Raw genomic sequence first — 16,737 nt, forward strand, 5'->3', positions numbered from 1 at the left:
ATACAGAATGATTGCTTCTGTATGTTCACTGAATACATCATCAATGTCCTTAAGAAATGAAAAAATGGAAAAGTGAAACACTTCTAGAAAATGTATTTGTCATAGAATAAAATATCTCAACATTTTGTCAGACTTAATTGTTAGCCAGTGAAAAACAAATAAACCTGTCACTTTTCTTGTTTGATATGAATTCTCACTGTGTGACTGAAGCAGCCATAATGTGAAACGGGAACGAAAAACAGATAAAGCCAAATATAAATTAGATGTGTATTAAATTATTTCAGAATATCTAGTAAAAGAATAAATATTACTAAGAGTAGATGCATTGCGTTGCTGTATTGTGTAACCATGTTGCTGAAACTGACCCTTTTTTTCGTCTTTAATTGTTTTAGTTTTGTTATTTATTTATTCTCCTTAATGTGGCAGAGAAAGAAAAATATTAAAAATTAAAATTAAAAAAACCTTTTTTAAAGTAATGTCTTTTACTTTTTGAATATACATAAATGTAATCATAAAAATGCATACAGCTTGATTCCAGGTAGCAGGAATGTGAAAATGATGGGGTGAAACAGCTAAACATCGGCTGCTGCTTTCAGCGAATCTCATCGAGTCAATGCCACTCCACAAGACAAATAATATTCAACCGCGTCCTTCTATTTCCATTACTAATTCTTTTGTGTTCAGAGAAACCTTTTCCATATGACATGAAATAACAAACAAAGACCAATATAGCATATTCTTTTTTAAACCCACATAGACTGTTTTCTGCCTACTATTCTTATATTCTTAGCATATATAATGTGCCATCATCCTGTCACACAGGAATATAGCTTAATAAATATGAGGAAATCCCTTGATCCCACTCTAAATGTTGTGAAAAGGCAAGGCAGCATGTTTTGATTTTTTTCCAGACATACCTTTATTTGTGCCATGGCATTTACCTCAAGTATCGTGTCTAAAAGTCTCAGGAAAGTAATGATACCAAGAGAAAACGAAAAGAAAATCAACAGAGGGGGGGAAAAACATGTAAATATCAGGGTTGGTATCTCTTATCACTATTCAACTCCATGCTCCTTCATGCTAAAAGATTGTATCCAAGAAATATCTGCAGAAAAGCTGTACAGATGAGTGAAAAATATGACGAGATGGACAGTTAAGGCTTTTCAAATGCATACAGTGCTGAGGTTGTAATTCAGATAACATGTCCTCCCTGTGTTGGTGCACAATGCTGTGACAATTCCAGAGGTTACAAGGATCAAAAACAAAGAGGGGAAAAAAGAGGTGGGAGACTTACGGTCGTCACTTTGGATAGTTTTCCCATGGATGAGGCAGATATTTGGACACATGTCCGCAAGAAAGCCTTATAAATCTGTGAGCATGTCCAACATTTATAGATGACAGTGCCCAGTCACATAACCACCTGTCAAAACTTGTCTTCCTATTTCTTTTGATCTTCCCCTCTTATCTCCTTCTACTGCAGCATTATGTGCATTATTATGTGTTCTATTTCTCGACAACATTCTCTACTTTGAGGGTTTTTTAGTAACAGAAGGTGACCTAAATTGTATAATCTGTGATTGATAGCATACAGGCAGAGGAGAAGGAAAGGAAGGAAGAGCACCAATTTATTTTCCATTTTAAATAAAGATGGAAAAGTGAGGTAAGTGCCAAGGGTATTCATCTGATCTGAATGGAACTTCAATAAAACAAATTCCTTCGGCAGCTATTTCAGCTCTTCACTGGGAGGCATTCCCCAAACAACCTTTTGTCTTCTGTCCTGACAGCCCACAACTGTTATTCTAGCCCTTCTCTGTGACTCCCATTTAAATCAATATATAATATTACCAAGGACGAAATTTGGTAAGCCTGACCACATGAAGCAGATGCTTCTTCATGGTTTATGACAGATTCAGCTACTTGGTTCCTGTGTCTTTTAGAGCACCTTCTATACAAGGGTATTTAATTACAACTATTGCTGTACATTGATATCTGGATTAGAATGACCATCGTTGCAGCTTCCAAGCATGACAAAAAAAAATTGCCCTGATGTTCCTGCAGATGCTGTATATTTATAAATTACAACCAATTTACAAAAAAAAAAAGAAGTAAACATTTTTGTGTGATGGATCATGATAAACAAAAACAATAATCTCAGAAATCCACATGAATAAATCATTCTTTGCACACTGAAAACCTGTTTTTATTGAGATGATGCCTTTAGTGGACCTAAACATCAAAGCTTTTACACGACTGCCATCTAGTGGCAGATGGTGGCATGTCATTTCCTACAAAGCCGAGCATGGAAAATATTGTAATTGTCAAACTAACACAAAAATGACAAAAACAATGCAAAATGTTATAAAAGTGACAGAATACTTCATTTTATGAGCAGACATTAAAGGTTTATCCTTTGTTTAAGAATCTTGAAGGCTGACGACAGTGCGGATGCTAAGAAAATAAAAAGAAGAAGATGAATTAATATCAAAGTTTCAATTCCCAACAGAACCAAAACATCCATCCTACAATAGAATTGCAATGTTTATACAATTAATCAATCCAGTGGACATTACTACAAACATTATCCATTTTTTTAAGCCACAAGTCACTGTTCTAGCTTAATCAATGTGAATATTTGGATGTTTTAAGGTCTCAAGGTAATCAAATACTTAATCAATAGAAATATTAAGGACACACTATACCAAATAGTATTTAAATTTTAATGTCCTGGGAAATAAGTTTCTGAAATTATTTCTAAAGATCAATCAAATTGAATCTAGTGATTTGTTTAACCAAACAGAACATGTTAGACAGACGTTAAAGATTTGAAAATACTTTTCTTACATACACAATTTTGTCCCTATATAGCAATTCAGCCCCAATATTTATGGCTAAGTAGACTTTTTCGTTGTTGTTTATGTACACATATGAAAGGTCTCACCTTTTACCACTTTTTAAAAGGTCAAAGGCCTTATTGATTTGAACCAGCGGGAGCTTCTCCGTAATAAACTCATCCAGTTTCAACTTGTGATTCATGTAGTCATCCACCAGTTTAGGCACATCCTTCACACTCTTCCACCCTTTAGAAAAAGTTAACAAGCTCAATTTGTAAACATGTTTTCATGTAATATGAATTGCATTGTTGTAAGACCGTCCTGTGGACACATTCACAGCCAGTTCAGTGCACATCAGATGTGAGTTTGATGTGCTCATAGTACATGAAACATATGTAAATGTATTGTTACAAACTGTAAAAGTGATTATATAGTTTATGTAGGATATACCTAACTGTCTGTTCTCACTGAACTTCTTCTTATATACGTTTTGAACTCAGGAACCAAAAACTGATGGGTATTTTGACAGAAATTTAGACGATTCATCGATTGTTTAATTTGTTAACTGAGCACAACTCAAGACTTTTTACAGATTCTATTTTTTGGGGTTATTCTTTGGGTTATTAAATTGTACTTCAATAATATTTAGGTTCAGGAATGTTGATCAGAGAAAACAAGCAATGATTGTTTTTAATGCTTTACCTAAAAAAATTACAAAATAAAATTCTAATGCCAAAGCATTTGTAATATAATTTTTAACACATTTTAAATATTAATAATCCAATAGTAAGGTTTTTTACTCCAATATAACATTCGATTTTGCACTGAAGGGCAACATTAGGGACAGTTTTTCAGGATGATACACTCAATTTTATGTTCATCACTCAATTCCACAATTACACCAGTTACCATAAACCTGTTGATGCGTTATGAAATGCTGTTAAATAATCTAATATGTATGGTAATTTTTTTTACTTCACCTCCAAAATAAGTGCCCTTTAAGGTACGTCCCATGAGAAGCTTTTCAACTGAAATGCTCATTACTTCTGTCTCTGTCCATCCAGCAATGACGCAAGTACCCCAGGCATCTCTTGTGGACTCAAATGCAGCATTCTAGGGTGACAGAAGCAGTTGCTTAGCTAATTATCATTTTGTATTTGCATCATTATAGAACTGTTTCACTTGTGTCACTTTTGCAAAAGAGATCAAATCTAGGTTAACAAGGAAGACATTGTACAGTGTATTCCAATTATAGTCACAAGACTTAATTTGCATTGAACAATCGCACGCCAAATTTCAAATGAGGCACCCACCATGATAGCTGGACTTCCAACACACTCTAGCGCATAGTCCACACCTCCACCTGTCTTCTCCACCACAACCTCTTGGATAGGCTTGCTGTAATCTCTTGGGTTTATGCAGTCTGTCGCTCCAAACTGTCGGGCTTTCTCAAACTTGTCAGGGTTGATGTCAACCCCGATGATCCTTTTCGCCATGGCAACTTTGCAACCCATGACAGCAGCCAGCCCGACAGCTCCAAGCCCAAAAACGGCACACGAGGAATCTTTTTCAACCTGAACGCACAAAAGTTGGAAGCCAGTCAACTAACAATTCTTAAAGATCATTTCAGCATTTTCACAGATAGTTTTTACAGTAAATATAACATTTAGAGTACATTCCTTTAAACGCATACATGAGATATTATCAGGTCTGTGAATCTTGATTAAAGTTATGTCTAAATAAATAACGCATGCAAGGATTTCCACTCATTTTTAGTTGGTTTCTTTTTAGTAAATGAGTACAAAAGTGTCCTGATTTTGTCATTTTGTCATTTTATTTATGTGTGTGTGGACCTACTTTTGGCTGCTCCCTTATTCACAAAGGGTCACCTCAGTGACTTTGGCAATTTTTAAAGCAGATTTCTTTCCACATGCAGCCAAAACAGGAACATTTATTTCACATGTTATACAAATGTGTAAACAATTGCACTACTTTGCATTATTTGAATTTGTATAAAGTAACAAATTAAAGTAGTTGACATGTACACCTTATCCTGAAAACTTAGAGGCACTCATGCCATTTCTGCCATCTAGTGTTGATATTAAATGACTACAGTCTTGCAGCATATTGTAAGACAGAAAACTTCCAAATACAAATATCACAAATTTTTCCTTTTTTTTGGTTAAAATATGCTTGGCTGTTTATATATTGTCATGTTTATCAATATATCTTTTCAAATTTGTTGCTTCGTCACATCTGTTCTAAGAGTATTAGTTTGAACCTTTAGAGTTCAGTTTTCTAACCTTGCCTGCATTAATAGCAGCTCCATAACCCGTGGAGACACCACATCCAAGCAGACAGACTTTGTCTAGCGGTGCATCGCTTCTTATCTTTGCAACCGAGGTGTCGGGGACCACAGTGTATTGAGAGAAAGAACTGACTCCAAGGAACTGGTAAACCTGCTGTCCCTTGCAAGATATCCTGCTAGTCCCATCAGCCAAAATTCCAGCTTGCATATTTGTCCTAAAAACCACAAAGAACAGTATTTACGTGAACACATTTTAAGTAATAGAGTAAACGTGGTTGTCTCAAAAATGGGGAAATAAAATCACCAGTTTTTCTTGCAATGATTTGTTTTTGGACTTAGACAGCGTTCACATTCCCCACAGTATGGCAGAAAAAGAGGAATAACTTTGTCCCCTGCGAAAACAGCAAAACAATTATGTAAGTCTGAGAAGAAAAAAAAGAGAAATAAGACAAATGTCATCTGACTGGTTGTGGCGCACTTTACCCGGGGAGAATCTGGTGACTTCTGGGCCAGTGCTCTCCACTATGCCAGCTGCCTCGTGACCAAGTACCAAAGGGAATGGTCTGAATTTCATCCCTTTTCCAGTCTCAAACAGGTATTCCCAGTCTGTGTGGCACACACCTGTGGCAACAACCTGTACAAGCCAAATGATGTGACAGTTTTAGGAAGTGGAAGTGTCTGTGGTTAACAGTCACACTAACAGGAAATTAGATTAATCATATGCAAATCATATGTATTGTCATATTGCTGACAAATTTGAGCTGTGCCCAACCTTAATTCGGACTTCATGAGCTTTAGGTGGTGCCACCTCCACTTCTTCAATACAAAGAGGCTTCCCGGGCTCCCACGCAACAGCTGCCTTGCATGTGATCACCTAAAGGGGAAGAAACCCCAAAACAAAACAAACAAGTTTGCAAGGATGAGTGACTGTGTTTGGGCGCTGTTACAGATGGAAACAAACAACGAACACTCTCCATGACAGAAAACTTTCGAATGAAAAGCAGAACCCCCAAAAAGCAGCAGTAGCTGTTTATAAGACAAACAGTAAAAAAGAAAAAAAAAAGCTTAAAAACAACTTTTTTCTTACCTTTCCAACTGTTGCCATTGTTGACAGATGCTGTCTTCATATAAAACAGCCTGTATTTAAACAAAATAATTTAAATAAAGGAATAATTAAATCTTCACTTATCACCAAAACAGCTGCGAGTTACATTATATCAACATTTGAGTGGGTAAGGTTGAACTGACCGAGTCAAACAGCAGACAGGTTGCACCCTCTTCTAATTCTAGTTTTTCTTCAATGGTTTAGCTGTCAGCGCATTTACGACACTTTCCGAGACTGCCCGGTGCCTTTACGGCACGTTACGGTCACACGTGTTGTAGTCGCATGGAATTTCGGCAGGGCGGTCTGAAGTCTAGCCACTCGGTCAAATTTGTGAGTAATTTTCTTTGTCTGTGCAAAAACAGTGTTGCGCACTTTTTCGGTGTGTATGTTTTTAAACGACTACGTATCGTGTTGGTTTATGTTAGAAAAAACAGATGAATTTTCGTACTTTGAATGACTGAGTAATGCTAACGTGAGCTAACGACTTCAGCTAGCATAAGAAAGAGCTTCCAAGTCGGCATAGTTTGCCTGAATCATGGGCAGGCTAATTCATTCATAAGTGTTTAGCTTCAAGCATGAAATCACGTGAGCTGTGTCGTCTTTGTGTTTTCGTTATTTCTTATTACAGAGCATTTGAGGAAAATGTCGTTCAGAGGAGGAGGAGGACGAGGTGGTGGCGGATTTGGACGAGGTGGAGGAGGATACGGTGGAGGCAGAGGTGGTGGAGGATTTGGACGAGGTGGAGGAGGATACGGTGGAGGCAGAGGTGGTGGAGGATTTGGACGGGGTGGTGGAAGAGGGGGTTTCAACAGACAGCAAGACTATGGACCTCCTGAATATGTTGTTGGTAAGCCCAGTTCTAACAAAACGCTAAACCGAGTGCTTCTTTATACACATGTGAAGCTAAACTTTTACCACAGCTTCGCGTGAGTTCTCAGCCATTGAGATACAAGTAAACAGTCTTGATGTTGCCAAAACACTGACTCTGTAATATTACCATTACACAGTTATGGAGAAATGGTGTGGATGAGTAGGCTGTGAGAATTTTGTCATCATCAAAGATGGAGACTATCCAAGGATGTGGAAAACAAGACTTGTCCTGTTGCCTGTCTTCTGTCTCTTCTTTTCTATGTTTGCTGAAAAGTCACCAGGAACTAGTCTGTGCAGTCACAAAAACAAACAAAAAGAACAGGCAGGCATGCAGATGTCCATGCACACCATCTTGCTTGAATCTATGTAAAGCCCATGTAACATATGTAAGATGACATTATCAAGCCAGCATTTACTGTGTTAATTACTTTGTGGTAGAGTCCTGGCAGTTTACATGCGGTGCCAGTCACGATAGAAACAAACAAAAATACCAGAAAGTTTTTTTTTCCCCCTTCTGGGTTGCCACTCTATGCTTTGTCATTTTTATAATTGTTCCTCTAGTTTTTCCACATCTTTGTACATTACCCTAGTGTCCATTCCAATAGTTTTGGCAATCTCCCTCCAGGAATTTGCTGCCGATTGTGAGTCCGTATTATGGTTTCTATTCCTTTAACAGATCCTTACATTGTTATTCTGTCATTGACAAATTCTAGCACTGCATCAAAAAAGTAGCCAGAAATGCATAGGAGAAATCAAAGGTATTCAACAGGCCATTCACGGTTGTAGTGGGCAGTGTTGATGTGACATGTAATTAAGTTTCTGGGGAGGTGCATGTCAGTTTATGAGGGTAGGTTGCATTATAGGGTTTCTCAGTGTCTGCGGCTATGTACATTGCCCACTGAAGCATACGTTTCCAGTCAGTGTTAGCAGGCAACTCTAAAACAACGGTGGACCTTTGGGTGTGTGTGAATGGTGAACTTCAGTAGATATTCTATGTGACGAGAGTATGAAATTAATACACCGTGTGTCACCTACATGAGGTATTCAAGATCCAGTTCATGTTAATTAACTTTAACTACATGTTTCCAAGTTGTCCCAAAAACACCAGAAAACCAAAAAGATGTTATATAATATTAGTAATAGTAGTGGTGATAGTAGTAGTAACAATAGTAATAATAATATGAGCAATATGTAAGTGTTTAAATGCAAACTGCATTACAGACAATCTTTTATATATTTAATGATCATCCCACAAAATGTGAATATGACATGCTGTACCAGGAGTTAGGGTGCATGGAATATATTTTTAAGTCCACATTGTAATATTGTTAAAGATGTATCTGTGTTTCTACTCATTGGGCTGTTCAAAAACAATTTTTTTCCAACTTATTTGAACTTTGTTTTTATATGTTTATATTCTAGTGCCTCAAAGTCTCTGTTTTAGCATATATTCTGGGTCACTTCCTTTAACCCCCATTTATTCCCTCGGCCTCCAAAGAATTTCAGACTTACAGAAACCTTGTGCTGGATGCCCATAAAGTGAACTGCAGAGCAGTCAAGCATATGCTGACGTATTATAACCAGACAGAAATTTAAATTGGGTGTCAGTCATGGTATTGCACGTCTTAAACTTTAACTGTGTTTCATTGTCTTCACAGCAGTGGGAGAGTTCATGCATCCATGTGAAGATGACATTGTCTGCAAGTGCACAACAGAGGAAAACAAGGTTCCCTATTTCAATGCCCCAGTGTACTTGGAAAACAAGGAGCAGATTGGAAAAGTCGATGAGATATTTGGCCAACTCAGAGACTTTGTATCCTTTCTATTGTCTTTGTTTTTCTCTAAACCTTTGATTGAGTAGGGGATCTGTTTGACATTGTCAGTGTTCTTGTTGCTTCCTTAACCCACCTTTGCAGTATTTCTCAGTAAAACTTTCTGAAAATATGAAGGCATCTTCATTCAAGAAACTACAAAAGGTACCAAAAATGTCTCACTAAACTTTTCTAGTGACTAATTTAATATCTTAGATTTCTAACCAAAATGTTGTCTTTTAGTTTTATATAGATCCGATGAAGCTACTACCACTGCAGAGATTCCTCCCGAGGCCACCAGGAGAAAAGGGGCCTCCAAGAGGAGGCAGAGGTGGAGGAAGGGGTGGTGGTCGTGGAGGTAAGATGGCATTCTCATTTTAATTTAATCTTCTGGCTACGTGTTTAGAATATATAACAAAACAGACATTTTTGTTTTTCTTTAGGAATTCTGCTCAGTTTTTGCTCAGTATTTACTTTTGTAGATTGAAAATGGAAAAAGCCTAATGCATGCAAGAGTAGTTTGATTAATTTTACTTTCTTTTTGTCTCAGGTGGTTTTCGAGGAGGCAGAGGTGGAGGTGGCCGTGGTGGAGGAGGAGGCCGTGGTGGAGGAGGAGGCCGTGGTGGAGGAGGCTTCAGAGGAAGAGGAGGTGGCGGTGGTGGACGTGGATTCAGAGGTTGGCAGGTTTTCTATCGTCTTACAATGTTTTGGTTATTTTCCCTGATGTGACACATGGTTTATTATGTCTGAACTTTGTTGATCTTTTGTTTTCTTATAGGTGGGAGATGATCTGACTCTGATGGTTCATTGTGACCATCACATCCTTATGGTCACTCTCGCAGCTAAAAGGTTATGATCTGTGTCAGATCCTGGCCTGTTGGACTCATATGAAGATTGTCTCTATTTGTAGAGTTGATTTTCCTGTTCTATTTTAATTTTTTTTTTTACCAGTTTTAGAAGATTGCTGGATCTTCAAGATTTGTATTTAAAATGTATTCTTGTAGCTGGAACCTTTTTGAGTCATTTGTGGGGATTATTGTATATTTGTGAGAAGAATGACAGGCGTTCGAACGTATTCACAAACCTCCATGTCCAAATGTCTTCATGTGCAGGATGTCAGACGTGTTTTCAGCTAAAAACATTGGTAGTTTGTAATATAAAGAGTTACCATTGCAATCAAATGCCTCAATTAAAAAATGTGCTTTGTAATTGTGTGGCTGTTTCTTTATCATTCAGCAGTTTTATCCACATAGAAATTAAAAGAAAAGAAACAAAAAAAACCAGGCACAACTATGTTTTTACTTACTTTGGGCATCTCCTTGCTTATAAGTCACCTAAAAATATGCTCTATTTAACTCAAGTTACAAACCAGTGGAGGTTATGTTTCAAAACCCCTTTAAATTAAGGCTGAGAGAATCCTTCTGCTCATACTGGGTTCCTTGTAATGGCAAGAAGACGTATCTCTTGTCCTGCATGAGTAGGACTGGATGACTTGTGACTTGGGGACAGTTTTGTCAGTTCTTTTTATAAGACTGAAGTGGGAAACTCAAAAGAGGAAGTGATCGATATCATGTTCTTCTTTTGACTTGTTTTGAATGCACTGAGTGACAAAAACAAACGTGTCTTATTCATTGATGTGTTATGGGCTTAGTCTGTGGTTTCTGTTTGGCATGCTTTTAAAAAGCAAAAATATACTTAAAACGATGCAGGTGACGGTTTCACGAGATTGAGGCTGGACCATCTGGCTTGTCCATACTTGCGCAGCACATTGAGGTAGTGCACTTTTATAAATATCTGGGTGTCCCACTGGATGAGAAGTTCTACTGGTCACTGAACACTGATGCTCTACACGAAGGCGCAGAGCCAGCTGGTGGGCAAGCCAACTGTGCTTGGCAGGAGGCTGGACACTTAAGACTGTGGTTGTGAGGGATACATTGAACAAAATGAAAGCTATAATGGACAACAGCAGACACCCGCTCCACAGCCTCCTGACTGGGCAGAGGAGCAGCAGTGGCATACTGCTGCAGATCTGAGTGGTTCAGGAGGCCCTTTGTCCTCACTGCTAGTTTAACTGGCAGTTTTTTTAACTGGTGAAAGAAGTTTTCTTAGTTGTTTTTTTTCCCACACTGTAGTAGGATTCTTCTTTCCTTCTGATTTTTGCAGGTAAAAAAAATCAATAACTGAAACTCACATTTTTATATCTTTCTTATATGAGTCTGGCATGTTACAAAAGCCAACTCAGCTTGTTCAGTGTGAATCTTGTTTCCTGTATCTGGGCACAGTGTGTTGATCTATGTCTCAGACTAAACCCTGTGAGTTTCTCAGTGTAACAGAGTAACAGCTGGACAGCATTCAATCAACCCTGGGTTCTGGATGAATCAAACCTAAACAACCGAGCCTAAATAAGGACTAAAAGCAATTCTAATAAATTATTTTATTTTATTTTTTTTTAAAAAGGTGCAAAATGAATAATAAAGGTGCTAAATTGAAAACAACACCAATGAAGTAATTATTCATATAGTGCTGAAACAAATGGTTTGTGACTCTGACTTTTAGATTTATATTGAGGCTTAAAAGCAGATTTGGAAGAGTGTGCTGTACTTTGAAACAAGCTTCAACATATCAAAGATAATTTCCTTATCTAGCTTTTTTTTTTTTATCCTAACATCATCAACATTATTTACATGAAGGAGGTGCTGCTGGCAGTATCTCACCAATCAGAAACAAGGACAAGACTACTGGAAGTAGAGTGACTGATTTTAAAAAGGAAACTCTGATATTAGGAAAATATGACGAGGTTAAACACAGAATACAGACTGAAAACACCAGAGTGTGTACGGTATGTGAGGAAATTTAGAGTCTGGTAGGGAGGTCAGCTGTGTAAGGTTGGCATTTAGGCATTATATATATATATATATATATATATATATATATATATATATATATATATATATATATATATATATTAATTAATATTTGTATGACAGGTCTATCATAAGTGAATTTGATAGCTTATAATTGTTATTCCAAATTAAATTTTAGATGTGTGTGAAACAGTATTTCAGCTGCATGCCTGGTGCTGCTTAACTGCCATAAGTGAGTGAAAATGAAATATAAAAACAGAATTCAAAACACAAATTGCATTGTAATCCTGCTCACTCTTTAAAGACACCTGAAGCATGTTTGGTCAAGAACATCATTTATTATTGATGTTGACTGGCACCGTTAACAATTGTCTAGTTTAACACGAAGTACTAAGATGTTCAAGTTCAGAGTTAGTACTTATTCCAACTGTACAAATATATCAGTAAACTTTTAAAGATAAACATAACATATTCTCCAGCATCCAAAAAGCAAAAGTCCCCACTGTCAATGATGACATTCAACAATGACTGAAGTTATTTCTGAAAAGTGTTTAAAAAATAAAAGATTGCAGCCTACATGTTTTCATTTATTAATTCGTTTTATTCACAAGTATTTTTTTAAATATTTTTTTTAAAATTATTATCAGTAGTAACATAAGTAGTACCAGCAGCATGCAACTATTTGAAATTCTTAAGCGCCCTTTTTTGGCCTATTTTCTTCATTGCTCCCAAATGCGTCATGCGTACGCTAGTCGTTCTCGTATCTGATTGGTCCGAAGGTTAACTCCTTTACGGCTGCTCAGTGGCCCGTCTTCTTCTCTAGAAACAACGAGCATGGAGACAGCTGGTGAAGTGAGTACTGTTCACAAAGACTGTGTAAGAAATATATGAAAAAACAAACAAAGTTTCCTTTTGTGCATTAGTCGTAAAGTTGCCTTAAAGTTCAAGTTTATTGTAAACTTGGCAAGTTCTGTAAGCTAGCATGCACGCATTAATTTGCTCTGAATGAAGTACAAAGAATCACTGTTCGATTACTTAACAGGGAACTTTGGTGGGTCAGCGGCAAATGGTTTTTTGCAAGTAGCTGCAGCACTTAAAAGCCATAGTGATAATAGTGATGGCATGGTTTAAAAAGCATCAAGACTGACGGCGCTATTGGGGGTTATGTAGGCTGAATACTATTAAAGCAAACATCAGGAAGAATCTTAGAGATGCATAATCTTTGACAGAGTGCAAAGGCTAACTACGCTGGGTGCAACTAGCTCGATCTGCCACAGGGACTGTAAAGCTGGAGCCAACCCACAGCTGCAGCTACTCACTTGACTTGGAAAAACATGCACATGTAGACATGGAAAAATACTGTCCTTTGCCTTCAGGTAATCAAGTGCAAGGCAGCTGTTGCCTGGGAGCCAGGGAAACCTCTTTCTATTGAAGAGGTGGAGGTAGCCCCACCTAAGGCCCATGAAGTTCGCATTAAGGTAACTCAGATCATCAGACTCGTTCATAAATCTAAAGCCTGACTTGACTGCAACTGAATAAAAACACAAAACAAAACTATGTTCATTTTAGATTCATTCAGTATTTGTGTATTCTTTTAAGATATGTTGCTATAGTCATGTGATAAATAGCTTTCATAGGACTCTAGGCAATCATTTGAAAAACTACCTTTACTATTCCCATAGGAATTAAGAGGGTAAGTAGCAGCCGGGTGCTGCTAATCAAATGCACTTAATTAAAGGATCATCAGCAAGTGTAGCTTCCATTATTAAAGCAGATTTTTTTGGCAGTTTGCTTGTCTGAAGTATTTATACAGTGCTAGAAGTTTGGACATGGCTTTTCAGAATGGGTGGAAAGAAAAGAATGAAGCTGTTGCAATCATTGAAAGTCCAGACCGCATCCTTAAGAGAGCTTAAGAGCTGTGCATAAACAAAGAAGAGTCCTATGAAAGTGTTATTTGATAAGCAGAAAAATAAACACTTTGTTTTTGCTCTTTATTCTTTCAATCCCATCAACCCCAGGCTTTTGCTTTTAAGGTTTGAAACCACATGTTAAATTAGTCAGTGTTTTTTTTTTTTTTTTTCATAAATAAGGTTTAAGTTCAATTCAACATAATGTTTTAAATGTAGTACTAATATTATACTCTTCCATCCAGCAGCCATGCCTGACGTGAACTTTAAGTGACACTGTGTCTTTCAGATCTTTGCTACAGGCGTGTGTCATACAGATGCCTACACGCTGAGTGGCAGTGACCCTGAGGGGCTTTTCCCTGTCATCTTGGGACACGAGGGTGCTGGAACAGTTGAAAGTGTTGGCGAAGGTGTTACCAAGTTCAAGCCAGGTAAACAACTGCCAAACAAAACATTAAAACTTTAATATTTTACTTCTTGGTATACTTAGGAATAAATATTTGTTGCATGTGGGTTGTTTTTGTCTTGTTCTTTTTCTAAGGTGATACTGTCATCCCGTTGTATGTGCCTCAGTGTGGTGAATGCAAATTCTGCAAAAACCCCAAGACTAACCTTTGCCAGAAAATTAGGTAATGTATGAAGGCCTATTTCCGTAACCTTGAGGTGCTGAAGTCTACTTTTGTGATAACAATTTCATTAAAGAAAGATGCCCCACCACAGGGCAACAAAAGCTCAGTCAGAACAGATTATGTTTTCTTTGCACATTTCATCATGCTAATCTGCACATTTCCTTCCCCCTTCACCCTGCAGAGTAACCCAGGGTCAGGGTCTGCTTCCTGATAAGACATCACGCTTTACTTGCAAGGGAAAGCAAGTGTATCACTTCATGGGGACCAGCACCTTTTCTGAGTACACTGTAGTGGCTGACATCTCTCTGGCCAAGGTGAATGAGAAAGCTCCGCTGGATAAAGTGTGCCTTCTCGGATGTGGCATTTCTACAGGATATGGTGCTGCTCTTAATACTGCCAAGGTGGGAATGACATGACGCTGCTCATCAGCAAAGACATCGTGCAAAACATTAGATTTCATTGGAATATTCACAATCTTTTTACATGTTTGTCGCAGTCTCACCTATAGAGTAATAAGAAAATAGTTGATAGATTCTTTTTTTCTTAGTTTGCAGTTTCACACAAATAGTTTTTGATGTGCTAGCAGGTCCTTCAATTTTAAATGATGTATTCAGGTATTTACAGAAAGAATAATAAAGGAGGCAACTGTTAAGATCCATGTTTCAATTATTGTGTGTTTTTTACACACACACACACACACTTAAAAAACATAAGAACAGCAATAGGTAGGCCAAATCTATTTTAGAGTTCATACTTGGATTATTGTTTATATGGTTATTTCTCATGTAGGCACAACACTTAAACTTTCACATTTGTATTCTACCTCATGCTCACTCAGGTTGACCCTGGTTCCACATGTGCTGTGTTTGGCCTTGGAGCTGTGGGCTTGGCCGTTATAATGGGCTGCAAGGCTGCCGGAGCAACCAGGATCATCGGTGTGGACATCAACCCTGATAAGTTTGAAAAAGCCAAGGAGTTTGGAGCCACTGAATTTGTAAACCCAAAGGACCACAGCAAGCCAATCCAGGAGGTTCTGGTGGAGATGACTGATGGGGGTGTGGACTACTCATTTGAGTGCATTGGAAATGTGCAAATTATGGTGAGACTCAGGCCCACCAGCATGCATGACCCTCATGCATGCTAGAAAGATGTGTGAAAAAACAGTGCACATTAGAATTCAATTTTTATAGCACTGTGGTGTAACTTTGTAAGTAGTGTACAAGGTAAGTTTAAAAAAACAACAACATTATTGTTGTTTGGGTTTTTTTGTGTGTGTCAGAGAGCTGCTCTGGAGGCATGCCACAAAGGTTGGGGTGAAAGTGTCATCATTGGTGTAGCTGGAGCTGGACAGGAGATCTCCACCAGACCATTCCAGCTGGTGACAGGTCGCGTGTGGAGAGGCACAGCCTTTGGAGGTAACGGCCTGAGTTAAAGAATTTATTTTAAAGTGCTTAATATTGTCTGGCTGCAGCTTTCGTCTTTATTTTGTGTATTTTTTATAAGCATAACCTTTTATTAAGTGGAGTCAGATAGGACACATTGTTTTGTAATGAAAACACAATCTATAATGGTATTTTATGAGCCTTATTGTTGTTGGCTAATGTGAAAACTGGAATGCATATGCTGTTTTTAAACCCATAGATTCAGCATGTTAAGTTTTGTAGCTTCTTTTAGTTGTATTAAGACCTATTATTTATCTATTTTATCTATGTAATTGGTGCTTTGCCTCAACACTTTCAGTAAAATGGTTCAGTCATGCCTTACTGATATTGGCAGTTGTAAAACTGGTTTTGTTGTTCACCCTCAGGGTGGAAGAGTGTGGAGAGTGTTCCTAAACTGGTGGAAGATTACATGAGTAAGAAGCTGAAGGTGGATGAGTTTGTAACCCACACACTGCCCTTTGAGAAGATCAATGAGGGATTTGACCTCATGCATGCTGGAAAGAGGTGTGGGAAAACAGTGCACATTAGAAATTCAATTTATAGAAGTGGCTCTGTAGTGAATGTATTTTGTTGTTGAACTGCAGTGCCTTGCATCCTTAGCCTAACTTTCTTTTTTTTCCCCTTCTCATTGCAGTATCCGCACAGTGTTGACTTTCTGAAGTGCCTGAAAGAAACATCCTTCACATCCAGCTTTTAAAGAGTCTCCTGCCATAGTTAAAGCACTTGTTTTGATAGTGTACTTTTGACTGTTAGATGTTTTTACTAACAGTAAGATATGTTTGACTGATCCATTTCAATTAAAACCTCTGTAAAACCAAAGGTTTCTGCTTTTCTGTTGGTTGTTGGCTGCTCTTGAGCAGTGTCTTTCAGTGACATTTAGTTGGTTAATATCAAGATGGCAATATTTAATCATTAATTTACATAAAGGCACCAATATTTGTTATATTTTGGAAGCACCTGTTAGATAATA

At 37.7% G+C, this 16,737-nt stretch overlaps 3 protein-coding genes across 4 annotated transcripts; 2 read left to right on the plus strand and 1 right to left on the minus strand.

Annotated features, from left to right (window-relative positions):
* Nucleotides 1–1,679: 1,679 nt before the first annotated feature.
* LOC147338245 (alcohol dehydrogenase class-3-like) lies at nucleotides 1,680–6,469 on the minus strand. Its single transcript, XM_086260165.1, has 10 exons — nucleotides 6,388–6,469; nucleotides 6,227–6,276; nucleotides 5,912–6,013; nucleotides 5,623–5,773; nucleotides 5,444–5,531; nucleotides 5,135–5,354; nucleotides 4,145–4,405; nucleotides 3,812–3,944; nucleotides 2,939–3,077; nucleotides 1,680–2,448 (listed from the first exon to the last, which is right to left on the minus strand). The coding sequence occupies exons 2-10, from the start codon at nucleotides 6,242–6,244 to the stop codon at nucleotides 2,415–2,417; spliced, it is 1,146 nt and encodes a 381-aa protein (XP_086116291.1). The 5' UTR covers nucleotides 6,245–6,276; nucleotides 6,388–6,469; the 3' UTR covers nucleotides 1,680–2,414.
* Nucleotides 6,469–10,150, plus strand: gar1 (GAR1 homolog, ribonucleoprotein). 2 transcript variants are annotated; one of them, XM_086260181.1, is made up of 7 exons: nucleotides 6,469–6,574; nucleotides 6,873–7,091; nucleotides 8,773–8,927; nucleotides 9,031–9,090; nucleotides 9,169–9,283; nucleotides 9,476–9,601; nucleotides 9,704–10,150. In XM_086260181.1, exons 2-7 carry the CDS (start codon nucleotides 6,887–6,889, stop codon nucleotides 9,712–9,714), a joined length of 672 nt encoding a protein of 223 aa, XP_086116307.1. In that variant the 5' UTR covers nucleotides 6,469–6,574; nucleotides 6,873–6,886; the 3' UTR covers nucleotides 9,715–10,150. The 2 variants fall into 2 exon arrangements, with proteins under 2 accessions (XP_086116307.1, XP_086116313.1); XM_086260187.1 differs by having other exon boundaries at nucleotides 6,567–7,091.
* A 2,357-nt stretch (nucleotides 10,151–12,507) lies between these two features.
* Nucleotides 12,508–16,594, plus strand: LOC147338247 (alcohol dehydrogenase class-3). The gene is made up of 9 exons (XM_086260169.1): nucleotides 12,508–12,641; nucleotides 13,166–13,267; nucleotides 13,986–14,127; nucleotides 14,238–14,325; nucleotides 14,507–14,726; nucleotides 15,164–15,424; nucleotides 15,605–15,740; nucleotides 16,133–16,271; nucleotides 16,402–16,594. The coding sequence occupies exons 1-9, from the start codon at nucleotides 12,624–12,626 to the stop codon at nucleotides 16,424–16,426; spliced, it is 1,131 nt and encodes a 376-aa protein (XP_086116295.1). The 5' UTR covers nucleotides 12,508–12,623; the 3' UTR covers nucleotides 16,427–16,594.
* Nucleotides 16,595–16,737: the final 143 nt, after the last annotated feature.

Source organism: Aulonocara sp. 'chitande type north' Nkhata Bay, linkage group LG2, assembly GCF_057382095.1.
Source record: "Aulonocara sp. 'chitande type north' Nkhata Bay isolate Kocher_YH1m ecotype deep benthic linkage group LG2, A_spYH_male_GT1.1, whole genome shotgun sequence".
Lineage (NCBI taxonomy): Eukaryota > Metazoa > Chordata > Actinopteri > Cichliformes > Cichlidae > Aulonocara > Aulonocara sp. 'chitande type north' Nkhata Bay.

Excerpts from the sequence above, each read along its gene's own strand:
- LOC147338245 (XM_086260165.1), bottom strand. Across the intron at positions 5,774-5,911 it reads CTCATGAAGTCCGAATTAAG|GTTGTTGCCACAGGTGTGTG; the intron begins GTTGGGCACAGC and ends TGGCTTGTACAG. Across the intron at positions 5,532-5,622 it reads AGTCACCAGATTCTCCCCGG|GGGACAAAGTTATTCCTCTT; the intron begins GTAAAGTGCGCC and ends CTGTTTTCGCAG.
- gar1 (XM_086260181.1), top strand. The coding sequence starts at position 6,887 with ATGTCGTTCAGAGGAGGAGGAGGACGAGGTGGTGGCGGATTTGGACGA. Across the intron at positions 7,092-8,772 it reads ACCTCCTGAATATGTTGTTG|CAGTGGGAGAGTTCATGCAT; the intron begins GTAAGCCCAGTT and ends TTGTCTTCACAG. Across the intron at positions 8,928-9,030 it reads TTGGCCAACTCAGAGACTTT|TATTTCTCAGTAAAACTTTC; the intron begins GTATCCTTTCTA and ends CCACCTTTGCAG.
- LOC147338247 (XM_086260169.1), top strand. Across the intron at positions 13,268-13,985 it reads CCCATGAAGTTCGCATTAAG|ATCTTTGCTACAGGCGTGTG; the intron begins GTAACTCAGATC and ends TGTGTCTTTCAG. Across the intron at positions 14,326-14,506 it reads AACCTTTGCCAGAAAATTAG|AGTAACCCAGGGTCAGGGTC; the intron begins GTAATGTATGAA and ends TTCACCCTGCAG.